At 33.6% G+C, this 27,997-nt stretch overlaps 3 protein-coding genes across 5 annotated transcripts in view; 2 read left to right on the top strand and 1 right to left on the bottom strand.

The window, feature by feature from the left end:
• Position 1: 1 nt before the first annotated feature.
• LOC132171746 (coiled-coil domain-containing protein SCD2-like) lies at positions 2–11,013 on the bottom strand. Its single transcript, XM_059583139.1, has 18 exons — positions 10,973–11,013; positions 10,538–10,839; positions 9,455–9,816; positions 8,947–9,019; positions 8,719–8,760; positions 8,338–8,400; positions 6,895–6,944; positions 6,782–6,809; positions 5,849–5,920; positions 5,613–5,723; positions 5,461–5,521; positions 4,747–4,854; positions 4,448–4,569; positions 3,108–3,177; positions 2,778–2,825; positions 2,410–2,450; positions 868–994; positions 2–152 (listed from the first exon to the last, which is right to left on the bottom strand). The coding sequence occupies exons 2-18, from the start codon at positions 10,835–10,837 to the stop codon at positions 34–36; spliced, it is 1,797 nt and encodes a 598-aa protein (XP_059439122.1). The 5' UTR covers positions 10,838–10,839; positions 10,973–11,013; the 3' UTR covers positions 2–33.
• Positions 11,014–13,454: 2,441 nt separating this feature from the next.
• Positions 13,455–16,783, top strand: LOC132170713 (protein CANDIDATE G-PROTEIN COUPLED RECEPTOR 2-like). The gene is made up of 6 exons (XM_059581798.1): positions 13,455–13,827; positions 15,288–15,479; positions 15,864–16,026; positions 16,117–16,219; positions 16,346–16,427; positions 16,532–16,783. Exons 1-6 carry the CDS (start codon positions 13,567–13,569, stop codon positions 16,607–16,609), a joined length of 879 nt encoding a protein of 292 aa, XP_059437781.1. The 5' UTR covers positions 13,455–13,566; the 3' UTR covers positions 16,610–16,783.
• Positions 16,784–23,634: 6,851 nt separating this feature from the next.
• LOC132171913 (vesicle-associated protein 1-2-like) overlaps positions 23,635–27,997 on the top strand; it is a 19,510-nt gene continuing 15,147 nt past the window's right edge. The window contains exons 1-4 of one of the 3 annotated variants that reach the window (XM_059583327.1): positions 23,635–23,973; positions 24,484–24,686; positions 25,492–25,562; positions 25,679–25,760. In XM_059583327.1, coding sequence (XP_059439310.1) covers positions 24,638–24,686; positions 25,492–25,562; positions 25,679–25,760 — 202 coding nt within the window. In that variant the 5' untranslated portion in view covers positions 23,635–23,973; positions 24,484–24,637. The remainder of the gene's footprint in view (positions 23,974–24,483; positions 24,687–25,491; positions 25,563–25,678; positions 25,761–27,997) is intronic. The other 2 variants (XM_059583326.1, XM_059583325.1) reach the window with 2 other exon arrangements.

Here is a 27,997-nt window from a genome sequence, read left to right as displayed (position 1 = left end):
ACAAAAATTCCAGTAAACTAGTTAAACTGTGTATTAGAAGTCAGACTGACTACGTGGCTTGGAGGTGGAGTCTGGGTCAAGCCACTTGCGAGATTCTTCCCATAGTTGGGTTTCAATACCTAGCTTCTTGATTTCTGTAAGGCCACGCTCAACTGTACATGCATGGAAGCCAAACATCATGAAGAAATCAAAATTCATATTTATAATATATACCATTACTTCATGGTACCAAAATTTGAAGAAAAATCGAGGTTTATTTCATTAACCATGTTTCATTTTATAAGTCTTTAAGATGTGGTGCATGTTTGGAATTGAATCAATATTCAGAGCTTTTTGGTATGAATTATATATGAGAGTAATTGTCAAAAACTTTCATATGGGGTACCATGTCATATAAAGAACTCATTCCAAGAATCACAAAGTTTACACATGGCTTTAGGGTTCATAAAATATCCATCATATAGCATAAGAAAAATTTCTTCTGATAAAGAAAAAGCAGGGTAAATTTCAGATTGGGATTGTGTGCCGGGGAAACAAGCTCAAATTTCAGATTGAGCTTGTTTGGAATTGTGTTTAAGAAATAGAGTTTTTAAGTAAAAAAACACTTTTTGGCAAAAGCTTCATTTTAAAGTTTTTGTCAAAAGTGTGTTTTGGCCATTTTTAGGTTTTTTAGATCCTTGAAAGCACTTTCAATTTTTTTAACAAAACGGGTACTTTTTTTTTTTTTTTTTTTTTTTCAAATAGACTTTTTAAATGTTAAACGCACTTTTAGGCCCTCAAATGCATACCCAAATAAGCACTTAAGATACCAAAAGGAAAATTATATGGTCAAGCAACCGTGTGAACAAAAGGGAGAAAAAAGAGTACCATCAACTGCATCATGTGAAGTAGGTGACTTGGAGTTGTGGTTGATCCAGAACTGCAAACGCTCCTCTGCTATGTCTGTTTCCAGCCCATGGTCTTTTGCTCTCCTCCAGAAATATGTCAGCCAAGCCTACAAGAACACAGCAAGCAAGCATCCAAAAGCCATGCAATGAGAAAGATGTGGTCAGAAGCAATTAAAATTATATGCAAACCTCCTTCTAATTGTTCCAATAGGTTCTTCCTTTAACCAACCCAAAAAGAAAAAGGGAGATCCCTGATGCATGCCACTTGGTTTTAAAAATTCACTTACCCCTCCAATCATGTTATGCTGGTTTGTAAGTTCCCATTACATAGCCTACAACACAAGTCCATCAAGATACCTCTTTGATACTCATTTCTTAGTACTTGTTTGGGGAGACTTCACTTAACTCTCCTGAACTTTTACGTATTTTGAAATTACCTTAACAAAGCTCAACAACTCTCAATTTACAGTATCATTATATTTGTAAGTTCCCATCATATTTTCCCCTTACTATTACTAGTTAGGGTTCAGGCTTATTATGGTAGAGATACTACAAATTCACTACAATATTGTTACAAATTTAGTAGATGTGCCTACCATTACAAATTAGTAGCCAAGTCAATTAATAAGTAAAAGCTGTAGCACTTATAACCAAATTTGCTTTAAAATTATACCTTTGTTTAATACGCAAAGAGATTGTACCATATAACCACAAGAGTTGAAAGCCAACTTTACACTTTTAGTTTCTTAGACCTCTTCTGCTATCAAGCATGTGACCCATTATTTCTAAAATGCTTGTGCTTTGTTCTCTATAATGCTATATATACTTAATGCATATTCGTCAGGGAAACTTTACAAAACCTCTTTAACTTCCACGAGTTTTGAAATTACTCTCCTAAAGTTAAAAAACTTTCAATTTTTTGCAATGTTCGCCGTCCATTAAGATTTTCCGTTAAATCCTGTCAAAATTTTCAAATTGCTCATGTTTTTTTATTATAGAAAAATAAAATAAAAAATTGCAAAGATTCAAGCGTTAGTGAGTAGTTTAACGGAATTTGTAAAAATACCTAAACCTGAATCTTTGACTCTTTTTTCTTATAATTTTTCTTAATAAAAAAAAGAAAAAAAAAAAGAAAAAAGAAAAAAAAAAGAAGAGGATATTTTGAGAATTTTAACAAGATTTAACAGAAAATTCTAATAAAATGGGAGCATTGCAAAAAATTGAAAGTTCGATACCTTAAATTGATAATTTTTGAACTTTATGGGAGAAATTTCAAAACACGTAGAAGTTTATCGGATTTTTGTGAAGTTTTTCCTATTTGTTAATTACTTATCCAAGATTGCACAGCCAGAAACTAGTTAAAAAATTAATAGTGGTAAGAAGACTTAACTGTCCTTCTAATGGCGCTGACTTAATGAAGAAAACCCACATGAGAACCAAACAAGATGAGATAACACAGTGAACATATTTATGACATTTTTTCAAGCTATAATAATATCAAACTTTAAAGGTGTCATCATACCTGCTTAAACAAGACATCTTCGCATTCCTCTTGGCTTAGCTCTGAAAGCAAACATTAAATAATATTTATTACATTAATAACACCAAAGAGATCCAAATTTCCAACAGCAACATTATATTAGTAGTAGTAAGGTTCATGAAGACGAGTAATAAAAGTAAGCATAAGAGATCAGCAACCTCACGAAGGGGTGGCATCAGTAATAATAATAATAAAAAAAAAAAGGAACAAACAAGTGTCACATACAATGTTTTACTCTTATTAACCCAGAATGGAAATGAACTATATATAAATCGATGGGCAACCTTAATTACTAGTTAGTGTCAAAGAAAGAACTTCAATATGAAAAGTGTGGCAAGTGATAAACCTACCAAATGCTTCAAATTGTCCCTCAGCTGGTAGCTTCACATCATCTTGACCTACAATCAAGAAGAATGAATAAATAAAATAATTGTTGGGCAACCAGAAGTCACTGATTATGATAAATTGAATCAGTAAACAAAAACATTCATTCATATAACCTTGTTCGATTAATTATTACTATAGTATAGTCTGCCAGACAACTATCTAGTCCCTATCAGAATTTTCTTCTTAATTCATATAATTGTCTTAACTTTCTAGTGAATTATACATAACATAGACAAACATGTGAGAAAAAAAAGAAAAAAAGATTAGATTGGAAATCAAGAAGCACTTGGCACCTGAAGCCCAGGATCTAAGTGAACTTGATCGTCGATTTTGAGCCATCGCAACTGCCACTGCTTCTTCTACCTTTCAAATAATTGCATTCAAAACCATCTAGTTATAAGAAATCACTGGTTTAAAAATAAATATCAAAACAAATCTACTAATCTTGCAAGAATGGTAGTTCTTTTTTTCTCAATTAGCTTACTTATAACAAAATATGTAACGCTTGGATTCACAAATACAGTAATGTAGAAAACTACTCTTTTTTTTTTCAAATTTGCTTGCAGTTTCAATAACACTGTTCAAAAAGGAGAAAAAGAAAAGCAAGAGAGGAAGTTTTCTGTCTGAAAAGCTCCAAAAGTACGGTTTTTTTTTTTTTTTTTTTTTTAACGAGGAATCCTTTCAAAGCAGGACCACTTCGTATACCCACTTCAGTAAGGTAAACCTCGGACCCGTGCAAAGCGCCCCTTACACGGATCAGATAATACTCCGGCTTCGTAGGCGGTTGATCCCAAGAAATTATTTGTACTCAAGGAAATTTGAACTTTAGACCTGATGAAAATGCCCACAAGACAAAGGCCTTTAGCACTTAAGCCAGCTCCTTGGAGTTCTTAGTAAGTACTAATTTATAAAAGTCCCAACATTGAAAGGAAGGTGTATTTAATAAAATCTCTAATTATTGAGAAACATAAATAGAATTAATGGACCTTCATTGTGGGCCTTTTTACCATTTTTGAGTAGATGGGAAAACTGTGGTTCTTTAAACTCCTATAGAAATTTGTACTAAATGCATGCAAATTTTTAAACTTAATAGAATACTATAAGAGGATGGAGGTTCAACTGTTTAATATTAGTTACCAGACAATGTCAAAGAAGTTGGAAGTTAGAAGTTAAAATATAGTCAAGACTAGAAAGCTGGCCAAGGGATCAAAACAAAAAAAAAAATCTGGTCTAAGGTATTTCAAAATATTCACATGTAACTTCAAGAATGACACTAAGAATCAGCATTCAGATAATGATTGGACGATATAAAATGTGAGCTTTAGGAAGATTAAACATGTCACTTTGGGGGTGTGACACTGTTCCAAAGAACACATTCAACTCTTCTAAATTGTTAAGTGAAGAGGCAAAATAATTAATGGCAAAGGAGGAGTATATGAACTTAACCATCCTTTACTGGGACATATATTTCTTCGGGTACTCCCCATCAAGCAGAAATACAGAAAGCAGAATCATAGAAACCATGGATGTATATGAGCAATCATCTGTTGCAAAGCTTTTCAGGAGAAGACAGATGATATTCATAAACAGATATGTTTGCCAAATTTGTAAGCATAAGGATATGACCAGAAACCTTTAGTGAAGCCAGTTCCCGCAGACCTTTCTCAACTAATAACATGTTTTCAATATTTCCCTCTCCAGAAGGTCCATTCAAATCACGTGTAACTTTTTCTCTTTCCTCCAAATCATCATTTACTGATCAGCATGAGATCAAAGAAAAAAAATGAGCTAAACTAAGGCATGAGATGTGTGAAACAAATCAAAAGGCAAGGGAGAAAACCCGTTTTAATCCTCAACATGCAAAAAAAAAAAAAAAAACAAAAACAAAAAACAAAAAAGGACAAGTGAAAAGCATCCAAAAAATATTCTTACTGATCTCCTCCTTAGCTTTCTGTCCAGCAGCTAATACCACATCGACAGGAAGAGAGGCAAAAGTCGACCAGTATTCATATCTTGCTCCAGCAATATCTGCATGTATACCTGCCAAAATTTTCTAGTGCCTGTTAATCATCTAAGAAGTTTTTATGTTAAAATGTGTTCTAGTGCCCTTAGGCTTATAAACTCAGCCAACCTCTGCAACTCAACTCAACTAAGCGTTAATTCTAATTGAATTAGGGTCCATTACAGATCTCATCAATTAATCAGGATCTATTATGTGTATTCTTTCCCGCCATCTGTTCTATCTAAAATCATACTCTCTATAGCATCTTTATTTAATATATCTTTCTCACTACTTCTAACATTATTATTTGGCCTCCCTCACGCAACCTATGAAATCTATAAAATTACTAGTTATCTTAAAAGCTTAAGCTGATAGGAAAAAATTATTATTCTAACAAAACCAAACCTGGAAATATTAATTCTATGGAATTGAATACATCAGGTCTTAAATTCACAATCATCAAAACTAACCCTGTAAACTATATGTTAATTTGCCTTGGCTAAGGAAGAGGTGGGGTGTTAGAATAAGTCTTAGGTTCAAGTTTTAACTAGAAGAGGAAAAAAAATGAGAACTTAATGTACACCTTAGGAAAAGAAGTTGCTACTTAGGAAAAGACAACAACATGGAACACATAATGAATTTACCATGTTGAACGCATAAACTCCAATACCGAGCAAGCCAACAACTCTTTAGAACAACTTCTTCCTAAGATAAAAACTGCAAATCAGGTTACTATGACATAATGTATTAAGAAACAAAATTGCAAAAATTAGGTAAAAAAATATTGAATACAGACCATCTCTTCCTGAGTCAGTGTCATTCTCTGATTCATAACCTGAAGTGATTGTAGTTCACACTCAGCTTCATGCAGCTGCTCCAAAGCAGATGTTGCCTCATCCCTTGCAGTCTGAATCAAAGTTCCAGGGTAAGTGTATATTTGAATTGCACAGGACCTTGCAATTATCCTCTAGAGAATGGTAGGAAAAAAAATAAAAGAAAAGGATAAACATACAAGCTAGAAGTTCTGGATACCTCAACTTCTGTCCGAAGGGAAACTATCTCACTGCCACGACCATGAGTTTGTGCAGCAACTCTCAGAGCAGCCTGCAAGGAAAACTGTGTTCATATACAATCTAATTGGTAATCTGTATTCTATTAGGCTTTAAAACATTTGAAGAGAGATGCTATCCACAACATGGCAGTTTGTTAATCAAACATGTATTACCCATGTGAGTTGTAGCAATAACTTGATCAAAACTTCAGAACCAGTCTACAATATGATGAGAATAGGTAAACCTCACACTGTTCATGTTAAAAATCTGAACCTACTACGATTTGGAATATAGATGCACTATATGCAAGGGATGAAGCATATTCTTTGCGCCTGAGTCCCTAGGGTCTGTTCTGTTCTTTATTGATCACATTCTTCTAAGATACTAGGACTTGTAGGATCTAGAAAATGAACCTGTATAATCAACTTGTTTGTCATAATTGTTGATTATGATATATCAGCTTAAACAGAACATATCGTTGACTCTTGCCCAACTAGTATTTTGATTTCATTAAATAAGTGCACAAATAGCCCGTTTCATTTAACAGATCTTGAAACAGCACAAAGCCACAAACACACAAGTCTGGTATACTAGTAAACATAAAGTTTTAATTTTAGAAGTCAAGAGTGCTCCAAATTTACAAGAACAGGCTGCTTGTTGTGTGGATATGTAAAAGGCTCTAATAGCATGAAGGAGTATGTGTATCCTATGACATGGGTTCATGTCTTGACACTAGCATAAACGAGTTAAAACACGCAAATTTTAACGCATATTGACTTAGTAATATAAACTTATGCATACAACATGTAGGAGATAGTATATATTTATAACTATAATTTTCAGTAAATTATATGAGTGATATACTCTTGCAGAGTCGTTGTATAGAGATAGCAACAGTCTTAGCTCTACAAACCTCTCTTTGCTGCAGAGCTGCCTCCTTTCTGAGGAATACAGTGTAAAAAATTAGTGTACAAAAAAAAAATAACAGAACAAACCTTACAAATACAAATGAACCTTTAAGCTTGCCTGCTTAAAAGACGGGCTTCTAAAGTTACACCTTCGCCAAGGGTAGCAATCTAAAGGAAAGCATATAAACAGTTAAGGTAAAGGGATAAACCATCAATACTAGAATCTGTATTACCACAAAAAAAAAATAGAATACAACAAACTGCAATAGAAGACACAAAAGAAAAATAACCAGGAATAATTAATGTTAGGTACACTCAAACTTCATACATAAGTAATAATTTATGAACAAAAAAACTTTCTTACAAAAAGTAATAATTTATGAACAAAAAGATTTCTTACAAGCATAAGTAATATGTGAATATCATGTAACGACCTACGGAAAAGCGCTAACCACATTTGTATTATCGCCCCAAAAAGACTAGTCAATTTGAAGCTTCCCTATAATCACTTATAAATCCCAGTTTTCACCTAGTAAGTAAGTAATGTGGGACTTAGCACTTATGAATATCTTTATAAATCACCCACTCTATACGAACTACTTATCTTTTCCCAATGTGTACCACGGTGTTACCTTAAACCCCTAACGTCATTGTCAAGACCACATCATGCAGTGCTGATAGTACCACATGGCATTACTAGGTAACTTTGATATCATTTTGTCACACCCCAAATCCAAAAGGACATAATAACAGTTGTAACTTCAACAATCTCCAAAATGAAACAAGACAATAAGAACAACTAATAATTCCATCAAAATAATTTCCAAAGTTCACAAGATGTCGGTATCCACAATACCATAAAAAAACCTAACGTCATAATAAGAACTCCATAAAGTAAATGTCCACAATAATAATTTCAACAACTTCTAAAATTCACAACGGAAAATTATTGTTGTGGACATTTACTTTATGGAGTTCTTATTATGACTTTAGGTTTGTTTGATGGTATTGTGAATACCGACATCTTGTGGACTTTGGAAATTATTTTGATGGAATTATTAGTTTCTCTGGTTGTCTTGTTTCATTTTGGAGATTGTTGAAGTTACAGGTGTTATCATGTCCTTTTGGATTTTGGGTGTGACACACCATGTTTGTGTGTACTCTCCATGAAACAAAGTTTCAATAAAGAGCTTATTTAAAATGAGGAACCACAATTATTTAACAAGTGACTAAGCTAAGTCCATCAAATATCTATATCTCTTATTCATCTACATGACCCAGCATATCAACAACAATGCTCATGCAATTGATAAACAGAGAGGCGACCTTATTTATATATTTGCAATAAAGAGTGGAAAACGTAAACCCATTTTATTGCATGTATCTAAATCAAAAAGTGAAAGTCATGCATAATCCATTAAAGTTATTCACATAATTACCATAAAAAATACATCACATGGTTTTACCTATTTAACAAACAAAGAGTGGAATATTTGTCATTTGATATAGTTGTAAGGATACATCATCTAATTGGTTGCCTTTTTTAACTGTAAGCAATTACCTGTTTCTCAAGCTGCCGACCTCTTGCCTCTGCTTCCTCAAACCTCTCCTCTGCAAGTCGAAGCTGGGGAGGCACATATCAGAACAGGGTGCCAAAAGAAATAGTTGATAGATTATCAGAATTAGACCATAGGACCACAATAATTTTCTGCCTAGAATAACATCTTCTTTGTTGAGTGAATGTGCTGCAACAGCAATATCCGCATGACAAGCAAATAATTTGACCATATTGATTGTTTGGGGATTACTATTGCAGCACTCCCAAATATTAACTCAGTGCTCCAAAAGCTTAAGAAAACCGGCTTGATGCACACAACTACAAGCCAGTGTCAAACATTTATACAATATAGCAAAAATGAAGTGAAAATTATATTGGCATCACCTTTTCAAGTAAACTTTCATTTTCTTCCTGCAGCATATCAAGCTGCAATGAAATTCACACCTCATTAGTAGATTCTCAATATAGATACAAAGTTTTCACAATGATCCCAGTTGCCAAAACTAAGTAAAAAATGAAGCGTATTAGCAACTTCAGGCATTCCAAACCAAATCAATTACTAACCATAGACCTTATAAGCACAAATGATATCATCTTGAAAAGCAGAAATACCTCATCTTGTAGAGCAGAAGAATTCTGATTACCAGTTTCTTTTAGGTTCATATTCCCCAAATCCATTGACATCCTGCTTATCATCCAAAACTACAGAGGATTAATTTAAAAGGAATTGAGAAAACAAATTGATGAATATGTGCATTTTGAAACACCTTTGTCAGTATGTAGGATAGTATTGGATTGAAGTACTTCATAAAAGAATTAATGAACATCCATATTTACTAACAGAATAACAGCCATACTCTTAAAAGAATTAATGAAGGCATGGACTGCTCAATTCTGTCGTAAAATTGTCCCAATGGCAAATATTATTTCTTCATAGAATTTGGTATGTTTAGAATTCAAAGGCCAGATTAATGGGGACAAACCACATTGAGTGTATGCAAAGGAACAAACACTTAATAAGCTGTTAAGATTCAATTCTTACCCCTAAGATGAAAAAATAGATATGATAAGAATATGATTCTTCATAAGAAGGCTATACAAGTTTACAGCCTCAAGATACCTTTTATCTCTCCTACTATCAATGGGAATGTCCGATGGAATTACAGAAAATGTTGGCCTTAGTGATATAGGCACACTAGCTGGTACCATGGGAGCTATCCTGACTCCTAAATGTGGACGGGCAGCTGATGTAGAGCGAGCAGATGAAGGTTGTTCAACAAAATTGGTAGGCAGAGAAGATCGGATAGTTATTGTAGAACGAGCAGGTAGAGGTTGTTCCACAGAGTTAGTGGATTGAGACGGCCGACTAGCTGATATTGAACGAGTTGAGGATGGCTGTTCAACAGAGTTGTTCGACAGAGATGATCGGCCAACTGATGAAGAACGTGCAGATGGAGGTTGTTCTTGACTTGTACGAACTGCCTAATAAAGACATCATTGAAGTCAGAATAAGAGTTCATAATATCAATCTTGAAATATCAATTCATTTATAATTTCTTTCCCAAATGCAATCATCAAACACAGCTGCATCTATTGTCATGCCAAGTGCAATATTATTCATCATTTAAGAAAAACTTCATAGGATGATAAATAAGAATGATTAAAATGTGCACAATGTAATCCCAACTTGTTAAGTTTTTTGTGCCATCAGTCCTAGACTGACCAGAACACTTTCATGTCAGCATACAATGATGCAATGCACTTTAAATAAGAAAAACAAAAGGGCAAAAAAAAAAAAAAAGGAACAACCTTGATCAGTAACATACACTAGAACGCTCAAGGAAAGTGATATAGAAATACATGCAAGCTTCTTTACTTCAAGGAAAATGGCTACTTCAATAGAGTTGTGAATAACTTTTCTTTTCTCTTTTCCCGATCAATCCTGCTTATATGAACATAACTCATCATTTTCTATGCATATTGTCGATCTTCACAATTCCCATAATTAGTTCCACCCATTGTATGATTCCATATACGATATCTTAGAGGAAATTCTATGCCACCAACTACTACATTATCATTCCATGAACATAGATTACTGATATTATTAACTATGTTCTAACATTCTTATATGCTAAAGCCCATGTTTCTTTTACAACATTAGCTTGACAGGGACAATTTTAGGCATAATTAAGGCAATTACCAAAGGCGATCGAGCCCGCATTGACCGTCCACCTGCAAGCCCTATGCTCCCTACGCCACTCCCCGAGGTATAATCATCAAAAAGCTCATCCTCCTCGTTTCCCTCATCAGCTTGTTGATGTGCCATCACCTGTGCCAGCCTCTGCGCTGCGGCTTTCTGCTTCTTCAAATTAGCCACCCCGACCGAGCCCGACCGTGTGTGGCGGTGCAGCGGCAGCGGCGACAACATTGGCGACGATGGTGCCCCTGGCGTCCCTATTGCGCTCTTCTGCCGAACATACACAGGTCTCACTCGGTCCATAGCTACTGCCATTAAAGATTTTATTAATAAGAAAGAAAATCCAAATAGAAAAACGAGAATGAGATTCTGATCAAAAGCAATTCAATTACAAAACATACATACACACAAAGAAAAAGAAATTGTTACGACACTCACCTAATGCAATTGGTGATTACGTTGATCTTCTAATTCGGGATTTCTTAGAGTGCAAGTAAATACAAATTGTTCATAAATTTTTGCTCCAACCCATATGGCTGATTTATCGATTAAAAAAAAAAAAATCAAACCCAGAAGGAAAATCACAATGTGATTGATCGTTAATGCGAAAAGATGTTTGAAAGTTTTATCCAAATTGAACTTTGATAATCAAAATGAAATGGGCTCGTGAAAATCAAAGTGTTAATGATTTTAAGAAGAAGAAGAAAAATGCGAAGGATCTCCAAAACGTTTTTACATTTTGGATTCTCATTGTTGAAGCTGCAAATGATGGGATCCGAATGTTAAGGCACAGAGCTAGAGCGTGGAGGAAAAAGTGGAGGTTTTGCCGTTTTGGCGTAGTATACAATGCCACGTTTGGTTTGAAAAAGTAACGGTCAGTGTGGGCAAATATCTACAATTAAGGAATTAAAACAAAGCGCATGTAACTTTTTGGTCGGGTTTGGTTTTAATGAAGCAGTTGGTTACCCAAAAAAACAAAAACTTCTTTGGTCGATGAAGAGATTTGGTGGTTTTGCTAGGGAAAAATAGATAAATATATGTGATCCTTTTTTTTTTTTTTTTTTTTTTAAGTAATATATGTGATCCCTTGGTAAGGCGTAATATCACGGGTTCCTTCGGTTTCGAAAAGTATTATAAGTATTATCAATCTTGAACTTAATTATGAAAATACACGTCAAACCAATCAGAAACTACAATGTAGCCCATATGCTTCATTAAAAATTTGAAAAGGACAACAATAAATAAATAAATTTATGGGGTGGTTTCGGTCGCCCTATAGCTAAAAGGCCTAAACAAATTAGGATTTGGCCATATGGGGGATAGCCAAGCCACCAAACTGTGGGCGGTCGAGCACCCATTGGCCACCCTTTTTTAAATAGTTTTTTCTAATTTTTTATTTTTTTTTTAAGAATATCTATTAGCCATATGAGACATGTGTCATGTTTTGAAAGTTATTGACGTGTGTCTCTCTTAAATTTAGGAGTAATGTTAGAGACCATCTTTTTATCCTCGTAAAACTGATGTGACTTTTAATATCATCATTAAATTTTAGATGAATCATATTTGAATTTTGATCCAATGATAATTTTGAAAGCTACGTCAGCTTTAGAAAGATAAAAAAATGATCCATAACATTAGCATAAATTTATAGGCAAAAGTACCACCTCAGTATTTAGGCTCAAGACAAGTACTACTTACCACATTTTTTGAAATCGAGGCGACCTTTTGTGAAGTTTCTTTACTCCATGTACTAAAACAATATTTAACCCAAGGAAAAAAAAAATTGATGTTTTTTAGCCATCGAATTTCAATTTTTTTTAAAAAAAAAAAAAAAAAAAAGAGAAGAAGAAAAATTCATTTTAGAAATCTACTTACTAAATCATTTCCTTTTTTGGGTAAAAAAGGAAAATACAATTTTAAAAAGAAGAGGATTTTTGAGATGGCAAGGAAGTTTTTTGAAATACAATTTTAATGTTATCTATCTTGCTCCAAATTTTTAGCATATATGAGATTGTTTTACGACTTTTGAAAGCCCGTTCCAAGGTATACTTTGAGCCCAATTTTTTAAAATGCGATCAAGGCTCTATAGAATTTTTAGGTAATTTTATCGAGTACATTTCTTTAAATGTCAATTATTATTTATTATTTTCATTAAATTGCTAAGATTTTTAGTTATTATTTGTTAAGATTTTGGCTGAATTAAATTGATTGAGCTGTTTTCTGGGTGTCTGGATTGGTTTTATTGATGTCTTAGTGAATTGATTCTCGGTTGGTTGGGTCAGTGATTTCAGTCGGTGAATGGGTTAAAGAAAACAAAATCCTAAAGGAGTGATAAAATTGAAAGAAATTGAAAGATGGATACGAATTTTTAAAGTTTACGAGGGTAATTGTAAACAATGCAACAATTCAGAAGTTAACCACCTCTAATTGATTGACTAAGCCCAATTCCAATAATAAAAATACCGTTTCTGGTATTACTCAAATACATATAGCATATCGAAACAAACCTAAGCCTAAACTCATAAGAAGCTACCACACCTCACATTTTTCGCTTGTAGGAAGAATTATTTCAAAAGTAATGTTAGAAATTACATATTTATTCTTCAACTATCTCATAATGTCGATGTAACTGTTCTAATCAATCCTTAAATCTGTCATTATTATAAAAAAATAATAAATTAAGGAAACAACATGAGATAAAAATTAAGGAACTTTGCCACCAAATTTACTTAGAGCCAAACATGTTTGGTCACCAAACTGTCTCAAAAGCATCACTAACTACAATTCTCCACTTGCCAAATCCTAAACGACATATCAAATGGAACGTGTTTATAAGGAGTGTATATTACATAGGTCTGATTGTACCAAAACGACATATCAGTCAGGTTTTCGAGTTTTGTCCTTATCCTGTAATCCACGAAACTATCTGCATTTCAACCAGGTTTTTCCCTTTTGAACTGAACCTAGGGTTAGGGTTTTCCAAATTCTTCTTTTCCTCCCCGATTGAATCCGGGTTTTTGTTTCGCCCAGAAATGCGGGCTCTCCAAGAATCACTCACGCTCTCTTCGCTCTCAAACTCGGACCCAAGATTCTATGATTGGCTCTTCGAGTGCCACGGCTTCTGGCACAATGTGGCGCTCATTATTCCTTCCCTTCTCTTCATTCTCTACCTGTCCTTCCAAGCCAAGAAGAGCTTCTCCAAGCTATCGCATGGACGGTCTTATGTTATAATTGCGTACTACGCGTGCCTCTGGCTTGTTAGCTTGTTCAACCTGATTTGGTGCTGTTTTCAGGTTTTGTGTTTTGCAATTATAGAGTAATTGAATAAATTTGTGATGGTGGTGGTTTCTTCAGTTTATTACGTTCTCGAATTTGGTAGTTGACTTTAGTGGCCGAGTTTTCTTGGTTTCTATTTGGGTTTCCTTCAGATTTTCATATTTAGTTGTTTGTAGCTGAATTTGTGGTCGTTTCTGCTTGGGTATAGGATCCTCGTTTACCTTCTTGGATTTGAAAAACTGAATTGTGGTGGTTTCTATTTGGGTTTCTTTGTACTACTGGATTTAGTTATTAGTAGCTGTATTTGGATTTTTTTTATTTTTTATTTTGGATTCTTGTACTCATGTTTAGTGGCTATATTTGGGGTGGTAAAACTGTGTTATACAAAGTTAACATCAAGTTCTATGTTTTATATGAGTAAAATGAAATTTCTAAGGAATTAGAAATCTGAATAAATTGATCCCATGTAATCGCAACTATATGAAATTTTAATTATTTGAGTAATGTTACTTATTCATCTCCCATCCCACTCCCATACTACTTTGCTGATGTGACAATGCTCATCAACCTTTAAATTAATTTTTATTAAAAAAAGAAAAAAAAAAAATACAAGGGTTGATGAGACCGTCACATCAGCTTAGTGGTTTGGGAGTGGAATGGGAGATGAGTATTTAGAATTATTCTTTCATCAGAGTTTGAGATGGTGAATGGAGGAAATTAGGTGGCTAATAGAGCTTAGGGTTTGATCTGTGTGCAGGGTTCATATAAAAAATGCCATTGACTTTGTTTATGGCAACTAATTGTGCATTTGGAAGAATATAAGAATGTTCTTGTGGCCTATGAAGTTTCAATTGTTAAGTTTATTTAATGTTTGTCTTTGGTGGTGCAACAAGTGTAAGAGATCGAAAGAAGTTATGAAAGAATGTAAGAAACAATAATAAAAACAAAAATCTTATTTATACATGAAAATAAATTCTGAATATAGAAGAGGAAAAAATTTTCAGTTAAGGGCCATTCTCTCGCGTGTGCAGGTGTTCACATGGTGCTGATGCTCTTTAATCTTGATTGTTTCTTTAACTCTTTTGTCTTCTAAACTCTGGTTCCAACATGTGTTGACTTTGATTTACTTACATTTTCTAATCTAGTATGCATGTACCAGTAAGATCCCCATAATATGGGAGATGAGCTTGTGTTTTCCTTGTTATTTTATCATAGTTTTGGAATTTCTTCACAAGGCAAAGATTCTTGGTTAAATCGAACCTTTGCACATTGACATCTTCCAAGCCACTGTCTGACTTTCTTAAATTGCTTTTGGTGTAATGAATTAAGTAACTTTTCAGCAATCAAAGACAGTGATTAAGTTTGATAACACATGCAATGGGGCTGTTCTAAACTCTTGGTTTCATCTACATTCCTGTTTGCTTGAAACTTCATGTTGTTCTTTTAGCTAAGAACTGGATCCTCTTTATTGACACAGGCATGGGAGTGCACTCCCGGAAAAGAACTGGCATGGAATGTCTTGTCTTTGCTTACAACATCTGGAATGCTATTTTTGGAAGTAAGCTTGGTGGCCTTTTTATTCCAAGGAAATCATGTGAGTGGGTTAGAAGCGTTGACACGGACATTTGTTGTCTCAGGGCTTATCGTCGGTATGGATTTCCTCCTAAAGGTATTCTTTGCTTCTTTGTTGAAAAAAAATCCACTTATAAATAATATTTCCTTTTCCATGATGATCAGAATACAACATTATTATGGGGGACAAAGCATTATTTTTTTCCCTTCTCATATGTGTTTTAATAGCACACTCGACATTTCTTGGCTCTCAGCTCGTACACTGATGGACCAATGAACTCCTATGCCATTTTTAATTGATTATGTTTGGGGTTGATATATAGAAGCTTTTGCACATATTGAACTACATGCTAATGCCAGTACTAAAATTTGGATTATTGTTGAAGTTCGTTTTTTTTTTTTTGAACTTGTTGATAATTGTTCAGCGACACAATATTGCATTAAGTAATGGATCTTTCCTTGCCCATGGAATCTCTTTCAGGCAATTTATCTATTTGGATTTGGGATCCCGTTATTCATTGACAGCAATGATCATACACATCAGATGAAGTGGAACTTGTGGGTTGTTCATAGGCTGGTGCTGACCGCAGTCTATGGCTTCATACTGTTCATGTACCATTCCAAGTGGAGAGAAAGATTACCTGGTAAGTTTGCATATGCAGATGGTTAAAGTTGTCTCGTATCAATTTCATGGCTGTTTAATCTCACTGTTTTTTTTTTTCAATACTCTGCAGCAAGACCTGCATTCTACAACTACATTGCTATCATGTTCTCGACGAATGCTCTTGCACTGTTTGCTTGTGCACTTACTGGAAACGGGGCTAGTTTTGGGTTCTGGTAATTTTTTTTTTTTTTTAATCAATCTCTTTAAAACTAATATTCCATTAACACCTCAATTGTAGAGTCATTTTTCTAATAGTTTTTTTTTTAAAAAAAAAATTAAAATTAAAATTTCTGTCACAGGTTGTACGGTGCCACCATTGTCTGCTATCATGCCTTCTATCTTCCTCTTCTATATGTGACATTTCTGGCTGACTTTTTCCAGGTTATCATCATCATTCATTATTTGCAGGCTTCTTTTTATTTTATTTTATTTTAATGTTATAAGATAGTATTGTTTTTAATTGATGGTGCTCTTGATGGACACAGGAGGAAGATTTGCATTTAGAGAACGTATACTACTCGGAGATGAAAGATGCTGGTTTCTTTGATGCTGATTGGGAGTGATATGGTGACTTCTGAATCACAACATGATCTGGTTACAACACTCTGTATATAAAAGTAAATATGTACTTCAATCTCAGAATGTTGAGATGCAGGCAATGTTTGATCAATGTTTGTATGGCTCCATATCTTTTTCTCAACTGTAGAAGCTATTACCATGTTGTCCCCTTTTTGCTATTATCTTGCATACTTTACCTTGTGTCTTTCAATAGAACTTTATTACATATAAAAAAAAAATTCTTCCTCCCGTTTTGTGATATCCAGTAAACTTGCTTGTACCTGTGCATCTCCTTTAAACAAGGAAAAACCAGAACTTATGGAAAGGCAAAATTTTTCTCAGAATATTTATATGGTAAAATGTGTAAACTGTGAACAGATGGTTGCTGCAAATTTTGAATCGCCAGTAACTGCAGTGTCATCTGGTAAAGCCAGTTGCTTCCTCATTATTTTACACACCTTTTCTACAGTCATATTTATTCGAGTTCCAATAAGTAAATTATGGAATTACATATTTGAAGTACCCAAATATCAAAGGGCCCTGTGGCTGTGGGCTCAGCTGAGGGCCCCTTTGGCCCAAAGGTAGCCTTAGCCCAGATCTAATGGAACCCTCCCCCTCGTTTATGCTCCAAATGGTAATAATCATATCAGGAATGTTATCCGCCTATTTACCAATTACTTTGTTATTTCAGACTTGCTCAATAAGGAAATGAGGTGTTGGGGCTCTCCCTCAAAGGAAAGTAATTTATGAGACCTTACTGTATTGCCTGATTCGAACCCACATGGTAAGGAAAGAACCCGTTGGAGGTGTCATCCAAAGGGAATTAAATTATGAAGGCGCACCACTTTCTATATTGTCCCCTTTGACCTATGATACTTGTCTTGTCATATTCGCTTGCAAACTAAAGACGGAAAACCTCTATAACCTATGATACTTGTCTTGTCATATTCGCTTGCAAACTAAAGACGGAAAACCTCTATAAAGGTAAAACGGCTCATGTCACAGTTATTCAAGCTCTTTCACCCTCCTTGCTTACATTTTGTCCATATATTATCTTGACTTCATTCTTGCTAACTTAAGCATTAAAGGTGGTTTCCTGTCACTCTTGGTCTTTTTGTACATCTTCTATACTAGATGTTTGACGTGCACGGTCATTGTATCAACTTTGGCACCGTTTGTTGGAACTACTGTTCTAACTAGGTCATTTTTCTTTGAGATAAAAGACTGCCCATGAAGAACACACGATCTAGGAGCACGTAAGAGGCTTTTGCTAATACCTTTAGTCCACCAAAACCCTAACACAAATCCTCAAATGAATCACCAGTTAAATCCTCAACAACATCCTCCACCAAAACCCCCAAACAAAACCTCAGATGAACCATTAATAGAACCTCCTCCAACAAAACTTCGATCGAGTTGATGCGATACTGCTAGCTCAACCCAAATTGAAAGGAAATGAAGCCTATCTAGACTTGGCCAACTAAGTTACTAATAACATTAGTTATAAATACAAAACTAATAATAAAGATAGACGTTATCAAGTCTTCTCATTTTCTGGTTATGTTTGTTACAGATAAGATTATCTCATGATCCACATTAAAAGACATCAAAACTGTTTGTATTACTCAGTAGACGTTATGTCTATTTAGATTTCTATATTACATCTATATGTATTAATTAGTAGCAATAAACTAAAAAATAACCTATAAGAGACCTTTCATGTAACCTACTCTAATTCTCCTATAAATAAGAGTATTTTGTATTGTAAATTTAACCTAGTGAATAAGAGCAACAGTGTAGTCTTTAGCCGTTCACAAAAAAAAAAAAAAAAAATTGTAGTCTTTAGGGTTTTTATTATGTGGATGTAACATGTAAGTTATAAACCGAATCACGTAAATTCTTGTGTCTATTTTATTCGTTCCACATTTTCCTTTAATTTCTATTTACAATTATCTTTTCTTTCAATGTTGGGGATAAGAGATGCAGTGGGTTGGCCTTGCTGAACTTCTGCATTATCTACATCAACAAGTTATATCACATCACAACACTAAAATTCAATGTTATTAGGTTAACTTGCTTGAGTATGTAGGTGAGCTCTACAGTCTCTTTTTTTTAAATTGTTCAAATTTCTACATTATTCGGACAACCTAATTGTAAAAGATTATACGGACAACCTAATAATATGAAATCCTTAAAATTCAGGATTTTTTTATCCTATATCACAAACATGGGGTTTCATTAGGCTTGCTTGCAGGCTGCAAAACCATATTCAATGATTCAGAAAAAACAAGGTAGTTGAAGGGTTGGAGGAAGGCTTTAATTTTTGGTTGTGCTTGTGACAGTTGAAGGAAGCTTTGAGTTGACAGGACCCAGTTATTAAAGCTTCCTTATACCCTTTTCCAATTTCTCAACTACCAAGTTGGTTTTATATCATTTTCGTACTTGTAAATATTAATGCTTTCATATATAGATGCATGAATATTATAATACGGCACGACACTTTCCAGGGCTCATCATGTACTATATATATATATATATATACATAATTATACATATATATTATTCATTGACTCTTTTCTTTTGACTAGTAAAAGACAGTAGGGAGATCTCGGCATCAAAAGTTTGGAACCCATATTACAGAAAGAGAATCATCCCCAAAAAATATATATATATATATATTAGAAAAAGAGGAAAAGGAAAAAGGGTTGTAATTATGAAATGACTTGATGAGATCTAAAAGGAAGAGATCGTTTGTAGAAAGGATGTTTTTGGTTCCATTCAATGCTGTTCTCAATAGGGCAACACCAACGTTGGGTTTGGGACCTTTTTTTTTCCCTTGCTCCCTTTGACTGGTTATCCGTTATAGTTGCAGTCATGTTTCAAATTTATATCTTATAAGGCTATTAATTGTTTCTCTTTTCAACACTACATTTTATTATTTCAATATGACCACTGAAAAATTGACTGGTAGGAAAAAATTATGACCATTAGAAAAATATGACTATTGAAAAAGATGGATGTTTGAAAAATATGAGTGTTGGCAAAAATATAATTAAAAAAAATGAGGAGAAATTTTACTTTGGCCTTTTGAATTTTCATCCGATTTTATAAATCTCCCTAAATTTTTAAATCTCTTATTTTGGACCCTTAAACTTTTAATTACTCTCAATTAAAACCCTTTCATTAATTTTAGCCGTTAAAAATACAAAAAAGATCAAAATGTCCTTGATTTTAATTTTTTTAAAAATAAAAAAACGTTTTGAAAGTTTAAATTTTATACAAAAGTCAGGGGTATAAACATCATGTAACGTTTAAAATTTGATGAAGATGTCCATATTGAGAGTAATTAAAAGTTCAGGGGTCCAAAATGAGAGATTTGAAAGTTCAGAGGAGGTTTATAAAATCAAATCAAAGTTCAGAAGGTCAAAGTAAAGTTTTTTCAAAAAATTAAAAATAATATTTAGATAAAATAAAGAAGATACTAAAAAATTTATTGAAGTAAAAGTAAAAATTATACTTTTTGATTAGGTATTTTATCTGCCTTTGTTATTTGGTAAAGAGTTTTGTTATTTATAAGGAGTCGGATGGTGTTGGTTTGGTATCATTTAGAAAAATAAATAAGTAAATAATAATAATTTTTTTGTGAAAAAAAAAGAAGAAGAAGAAAATTGTAAATGCCACATTTTGATGTGAAAGTCGTATTTAATTCCCATTTTGACGTGAGGTGGAGGGCAAATCTGGACCCATGATCCTATGAGATCCTATGAGAGATAGGGAGAAGGATGTTTCTCTACAACAAAACTAACGGTTACATCACATTAATTTATGGATTAGGGTGGCTTGTCCCATCCAAACCCTCATACATTGAACATTTTAAGTCGTTCTTATCAAGATTACTGCAATGGAAATTAATTGTTATCTTATGTTCCCTTTTGTATTTTCGAAGATAAATATCTGCTTTTATTTTCTTGCTTTTCTTTTTCTTTTTTTTTTTTACACAAATTTACTAAATTTTTTGGATTCATATGTGAGTTTTACATATTCAATGATAACTTTGCACATTTCTTATACGATAATAGACAAGAAATGTGCAAGAGAAAGGCACGAAACATATCTTGTTTTTTAATATCTAACATGTAATAGTTCCATTGAATCTTACAAGTTACAATGCAAACCACAATGCAATTATTTATGCTTAATGCTACTCTTCACACATATGCCACTCCTATGACATGTTTTAAGTAAATGTCAGCCACACATCACATCAACTGGTGTGTGATATGTATGATAAATGAGTGTTAAGAGTGTATATATGTGTATAAAGTAACACTATTAGTAGAAGGCTATACAAGTATCATACAACTTGATAATGCGACATTGAAAATCACTGTTAAAATCACTGAAACTCATTGTTATTACATTAGTCTTTTTTTTTTTTTTTTTACATGTCCGCACAAGAGGAAAGAGGGAAATTCGAACTAGTGACCTCCACTTTATTAAGTGTAATCTTAGCTGATTGAGCTACCTCTTAGGGACATTTAGATGTATTAATATAGTATTAAAAGGTATGTTAATTAATGAGATAAAGAGAGAAAATAAAATTAAATATGAACCTTTAATGTTCAAAATTATATGTTTAACTTATATTTCTATGCCAAAACTGTTATATAACTTCAAAAAATAATTAAAAAAATTATCATAAATGAACAACTAAATGTAAAGCTAAGTGGCTCCTAAACGTTTAGACCTATTCATTAATACATTTCAATCTCATCCTATGATAGTTATCCTTTGGTGTCTCAAATAAACAACAAAACGCAAACCTATAAAATTTTCAACATCTTTTCCAAAAAAATAAGTATGAATTATCTGTCTTTCAAAATAAAAAAAGAAAAAAGAAAAAGAAATATCTGGACACATTTATGAGACGTTACCAAAGAAGTCACAACCTTTTGAGGATGCCAAAACAACTAATGACATGCCTCTTCATATCGGATTGGAATTTTTTTAAAAAAAATTTAGTCACGCAATCCATTCATTAATGTGAAAAATGAAAAATATTGTACTTAGTCTTTTAGATTGATATATATTTTAATATAAGTAACATGCATTTTTTTTAAAAATACATATAAAAATTACGTGTTCTAAGAACGTATAAATATATCTCACCCAATCATCTTTTTGTTTAGTTTAATTATTTGAAAGAAACCCCTATGCACAAACCAACATTAAAAAAAAGAAAAGAAAAAAAGAAAAACCAAAATAAATTTAAAAATAGGTTTAAGCTTCTTTTCCTTTTGGTTTCTTGGAAAAATTTGAAACATCACTCAGGTTGGGTTGTGAGAATGGAATTTGAGTGAAATAATTATCCGCTTCGGGTAAGAGAACACCACAATAGCTCATTTTGAGTAAGAAATACCACAAAACTCTATTAAGAACAGGAGAATACCATAATTTCATAAATACTGTATCTCATTTGTAGTGATTTTTTGATTTGAATAATAGTAAAAAATGAATGATGTAATATAAAAAGTAAAAAAGTTCGAATGCTTTGATATTGATTTTTTTGGAAAATGGTGATAAATAGTAATAAAGGAGACCCCAACTTCTTTACCAAACAACCCAGATATAACCTAAATTGATAAGAAATTCTAATTAATCCTAAAGCTAATTTTAAATAACCTAATTCTAATGAATTAAAATTCTATTCCAACTTATCTCACCCTAATCTTATTAATTAGTATCAAAATTTATGCTTGAGCTGGCCACCATTTAAAAGTTTGCATTTTAAACTTGGTGACAACTATAGTCTATTTTGGCATTGAATGGTTTCATGGTTTCATTAATTTTTTTTTTCTTTTTTGTCAAAAGGAAATTCATTATATTATAATTTTGGCTGAAAATGTTTTTTTCACCATTTTATAAGGCATATTAATTAATCAGTAAGGCTGATCTGTATTAAGGCAAATTCGGTAATATATTCTTTCTCTTCTTGATCCATGAGCTCGGGACATCTCATAATCAATGCATAAAATATATTTCAAGAATAATACATTTTAATTTTTGCCTGTTGGCTAGTTAAATTATTTATTCACATGAAATTCCTCATAAATGCTGCCTTTATTACACGTGTTTCCTGTTTTGTTGCACAAAAATTCAATAGCATTACTACTGGTTCGCATTTTAGATTTTTTTTTTTCTTCTTAATAACAAACACCACCGGTGAATCGGATACACGTTTAATACAAAATTAACGAGTTGAAGTTGAGGGATTGATTATTTAATTAAATGAGTCGAGTTAGAGTTAATCTATATAATTTTATACTCATGACTCAATACGACTCGATCTCGACATGCAACATAAAAATTGGCAATTTTTGACGTGATCCACAAATTCACACGAAATTAGCGAGTTAGGGTTTTACTCTTATGGACGAAAAAATAAAAGTTGGGAACATGAATTATCTATGAATTAGATTGAGTCTGCTTGTAACAGATCTGTTTTATAACTGAAGTTTAGACATGATTTGACATATGTTGAAGTCATAGATATGACTTAATTGTAAGATTTTATGTTTATCTTTACGACGTTATAACCTTATAGCTTTGGTTATAATTTATCAGAACTTTATGCTTTTAGTTTTTTTTTTTCAATAAATGAATATAAAAAATTTCTCTAAAAAAAAAAAAAAAAATTAACGAGTTAGAACCGAGAATTCTAATCCAGACATAAATTGCGGATCCATGTAATTAAAGCTCATTTACATGACCCAACATGTAATGAATTTGTACCCAAACTGGCGTGTAATGTGTATAGCATAGAAAACAAAGAAAACCTGACGTTTATAGCGAAGCAAGGTATCAAATTTTTTCCACTATGCGATTCGGACCCGACAAAACCGGGTCGGCTATGGTATCGGCATCGGTTGAAACGGCGGGTACAACTAACGCTACCAACAGGCACCGGTTCCCACTTACCAGACTTTGCTTTCACTTCCTTCCTTTCCAACAAGTCTTATGTAGTATCGCCTGTACGTGTTTCAGACCACCAAACACACCCTCTCTCTCTTACAGTAAATAAAAAATAAAATAAAGGAAAGACGAAAGATATTTTTCTCTTTAAAATTCCGAGCCCTGTACGTTGAAATTGAAAATTATCGAAAGCGGAGTTTCCACGCAAAATTCCATTCAATTTTCTTGTCTTTTCAATTCAATTCCACTTCCAGTTTCCACCCTTGAATTCCTCTCTCTCTCTTTGATTCCAAACGCTGTCGTATCTCTGGCTCGTTTTTCATCTACTGGTTTCTCAAACGATCGAATTCCAAGCTGATTCCAGAACGTCGGCGTTTTCAGAACCACAACCGGCAAGGTAACCGCTTTCTCAATCTCTCTCTCTCTCTGATTCCGAACGCTGCGGTTTCCATATCTCGTTTTCGTCTACTGGTTCTTTGAACGGTCAAGTTTTATTTCTGAGTGCTGTTTGGACTGAATTATTTGAAAAAGTTTTGGAATTCCGATACTGCGTTTTCGTGTATTTCGAACTTCTCTGAGTTGGAAACCGAGTCTGACGTTGACTCTTTTCGTTGACTATTCTTCTTTTTCCTTGTTCGTTACTTTCTGGTTCCATACGCTGAGCTTCATTGTTTTGAACGATCTGAGTTGGGATGAGTTAGAGTGTCAGTGTTGAAGTAAAACGAGTTTACGTTTGGTGTTTTTACTTTCTGTTTGGTTGCGGAGAAAGCAGAGGAAAAAGGAAGGGGGTCACGTTTGAAAATTTTCCGAAGTCTGGATTTTTTTTTTTTTTTTTTTTTTTTCCCTCTCTGGGTCGGCAATTTGGTTTCTAGTTATTTATATTTTTGCTTTTCCTACATTTTCTTAGGAACCAAACGGAGGGTCTTTCGGCCTTTATATACACATTCGTACGTGTATTTTGTGCAGGGCAGAGAGACTTGGGCATTGGCCGCGAGTTTTGCGTACTGAAAGGATTGGATTTGGATTTGGATTTGAATTTGAATTTGTTGTGAGGAGCAGAAATGAGTACACAGCTTTTGGAAATTCAACCCAAGGAACTGAAATTCATATGTAAGTCAATGATTACGAGATGACCCATTTTAATCATTACCCTTTTATTTTCCCTTCTTGCTCTATTGTTGTGCTATATTGGTGATATTTACGTTATTGTTACAATTTCTTTACACCCCGTTTGATCTGAAGAATTGAGGAAAACAGAAAATAAAGAATTATGAAGGCTTGCTTTTGTTGTTGTTGGATTTAGTTATTTTTGTTAATTTTTTTGATAAATAAATTTATAAAAAAATATTTATGATCTAAATCGGTGAAATCAGTAGTGAACAATAAACAAAATACCCAACTCAACTCTGCCAAATTACTAGTGGAAGACGGAAGAATTTGTTGATTGTATATGTCCCCCAATTTTGAGGAAAACAATGAAATATGAGGAGTCTGATTTTGCTGTCTCTTTTTCATTTTTTCCCCTAAAATCTCTAACTATACAAAAATAGTCTGCGGCACCAATGAATTTGCAAATAAAATAAATTATGGGACCTCTGTGCCTTGGCTTAGGTAATGAAGGGATGCAATTTTGTCATCTAAGGTCTTAGGCACACATGCTTATAAATGAAGAAACAGAGAACAATTTGCAGATTAATTCATAGTCTTAATGTTTTTAATGAAAAACTTCAGTGACCCTTTAGTTAGATGTATTAGATGTGTAATGTTTTCTTCTTCTAGTATCACTCAAACATGGTTGTTGATTTTATAGGAATTATAGGCTGGTTTAACTATTGTATTTGTTGCAACTTGCACCCATCTACTTCTGAAAGATGAAGTTATGGACTAACATGTCGGAATTCCTTGTTTTTCATAGTTGAATTGAAGAAGCATAGTTCATGCTCAATTCGACTGGCCAATAATACCCATAACTATGTTGCTTTTAAGGTGTGTATTACTTCTACTTATGTTTTTCTATTCTCAGCTTTCAAGAGTGTTAGACTTGGTATAATTTTTTTTTGTTGTGTATGATGGAATGCTTGATAGCTATATGATATTAACAGGTTAAAACTACATCCCCTAAGAAGTACTGTGTGCGACCAAATGTAGGCATTATTTCGCCGAAATCAGCTTCTGATTTTACAGGTATGCCCTTCTCATATCTCATCGCGTACATTGTGAGATTTTAGATGTTTCTGTGACGTTTAGTAGCATTAAGTATAAAGCCATAAGTGGCTATTGTCCAGCTTCAAAAGGCAATGGTTATTGTTTATAGTTTCACCGGGAACACTTTATTTTTAGAAATAACTATTATTTTACACGATAAAATTCAAGGGCAAAATTATCCTTTTAGACTTGTAGTCATCCATATGCTATATATATTAAAAAGAAAAGAAAATAAAAGTCAGCTATAATAGGTTGGTACCCCCCTTTTTTTTCATTCCTGGGATTCAATTGTCACTTTTTTTCTTTTTTTGAGTTGGGATTCAATTTTTACTTGTCCAATGTCTTAAGCTCTGTAAATTATCTATAGAAGCTGCACAAAATTTGTGTGATAAATTTAGTGAGTTAAAATAGTATGAAATAATTAATATTCATCAAGTAATATTTTGGTTGTTTACAATTTTTTTTTTTTTTTTTTTTTTGGTAATATACATGTAAGTGCTTTGTTTGATTACTTTTGCATACATAGTATCCTGGTTTTTCAACTTTAAACTGATGAAAATGAATGTAGAACAAATGGGAAAGGAATGTGGGCACTCCATAAGCGTTACTTATTATGTGTGAAAATTCTAAAACGACTCCAAACGACACCTATTCAAATGTCTAGGTGATTCACAAATATTAAGCGGAATAAGATCTGACCTAACAATCAATAATCAACCAAATACAGATATGTAATGAAAATCAAGAACACAGATATGTGGTTACGAAGAGGAAACCATTTAGAGAACTCTCTAAATGTAAAACCTCTCCGGGGCAGCCAAACCCAGGAAATCAATCCACTATAAGAAGAATAAGGAATACAAGAAGAATTACAAACCCTTTGCAATTTACTCTTCCTTGTACACGACAAGCGACCCACTTGACTTCTACCGCAGTAGCCCTTTCCAGAACATCTGGCACAATTCTTCTATAAGATTTCCTTTCACCGGAACTCCGATTGGCTTCACGTATTTAATCCCTTCTCAAATAATCTAGAACAATATCTCTCTCTAAGCTCTCTGATTTTGTTCTCCAAAAATACGTACTTGTAAATGTAGCAAAATCGTGTTTAAATAGAAAATAACCCTAATAAGTCACCCAGGTCCGGACCCTGCAGATCTGAGGTCCGGACATGCCTCATAAAATGCACTTTCGGGAACTGGGGTCCGGACCCGGGGAATTGAGGTCCGGACCCTGCTTGAAAAATCAAGTTTCTGGAAATAAGGTCCGGACCCGGCTTCTGGAGGTCCGGACCCGGACTGTCCAGTCTTCATCAACAACTCCGATCGATGGGCGTTTGTGGTCCGATTGAGCTGAAATTTTGCAGGGACGTTCATAACACATGAATCTACATTATGAACGGTGGAGATTGGATTCTGAGCATTCTATATCAGTGTTTGAGCCGTGAACAGTAGCATCTGCATTTTGGAACTGAATTAAGCCAACACAAGAACTAACAAACTCCCCCTTTGGCAATTCAGTGACAAAACCAAAATGTCGAGCCAATCCCATCATCTCCCCATATTTACTCCCCCTTTTTGTCACAGAATGACAAAAGGTCTTCATGTTTCCTGAAATACTTCACAAAATACATCAAGGCATATGTGGAACAAGAAGACATAAATAAAACTCATGAAAAAAAATGATGCGTGATTATAAAGAAACATCAGCAAAACTCCCCCTCAATGTATGACTCAATTAACAACAGGAAACTGGAAATGCAAAGCATGTTTCTCCCCCTTTAAAAGTTAAATGAACACACATGATAACACATCAATGACTCATGTATTGCATAATGAATATCCAAAAGCTTTCCTTTTTTTTTCTTTTTTTTTCTTTTTTTTTTTTTTAAAAAAAAAACAAAACACCAAAAAAAACTTGTATAGATAAGCAATAGATCATGCATGCTCGTATGAATATCTGAACAATTCGGAGTGATCAACAAGCTACACTTACACCGTAAATGTACCATATGCATGACACAACCTTGGTCTGTGAATGCAGTCAAGTAGGCAATAATCAGAAATCTCATGTGATGGTGTAGTGTGTGAGTACTCCCATTAACTAAGATTTCATCAATGAAAGGTAAATCTAGGCAGACATTTTGTAAAGGAAGACCAGCAGTCTGATTCAAACCACAGTAAAACCTTATAATGTTAGGACCTAGATTCCCTCAT

The sequence above is a fragment of the Corylus avellana genome, chromosome ca2, assembly GCF_901000735.1.
Source record: "Corylus avellana chromosome ca2, CavTom2PMs-1.0".
NCBI lineage: Eukaryota > Viridiplantae > Streptophyta > Magnoliopsida > Fagales > Betulaceae > Corylus > Corylus avellana.
Note: the sequence above shows the minus strand (reverse complement) of the source record. Positions and strands in the feature narration are given on the sequence as shown.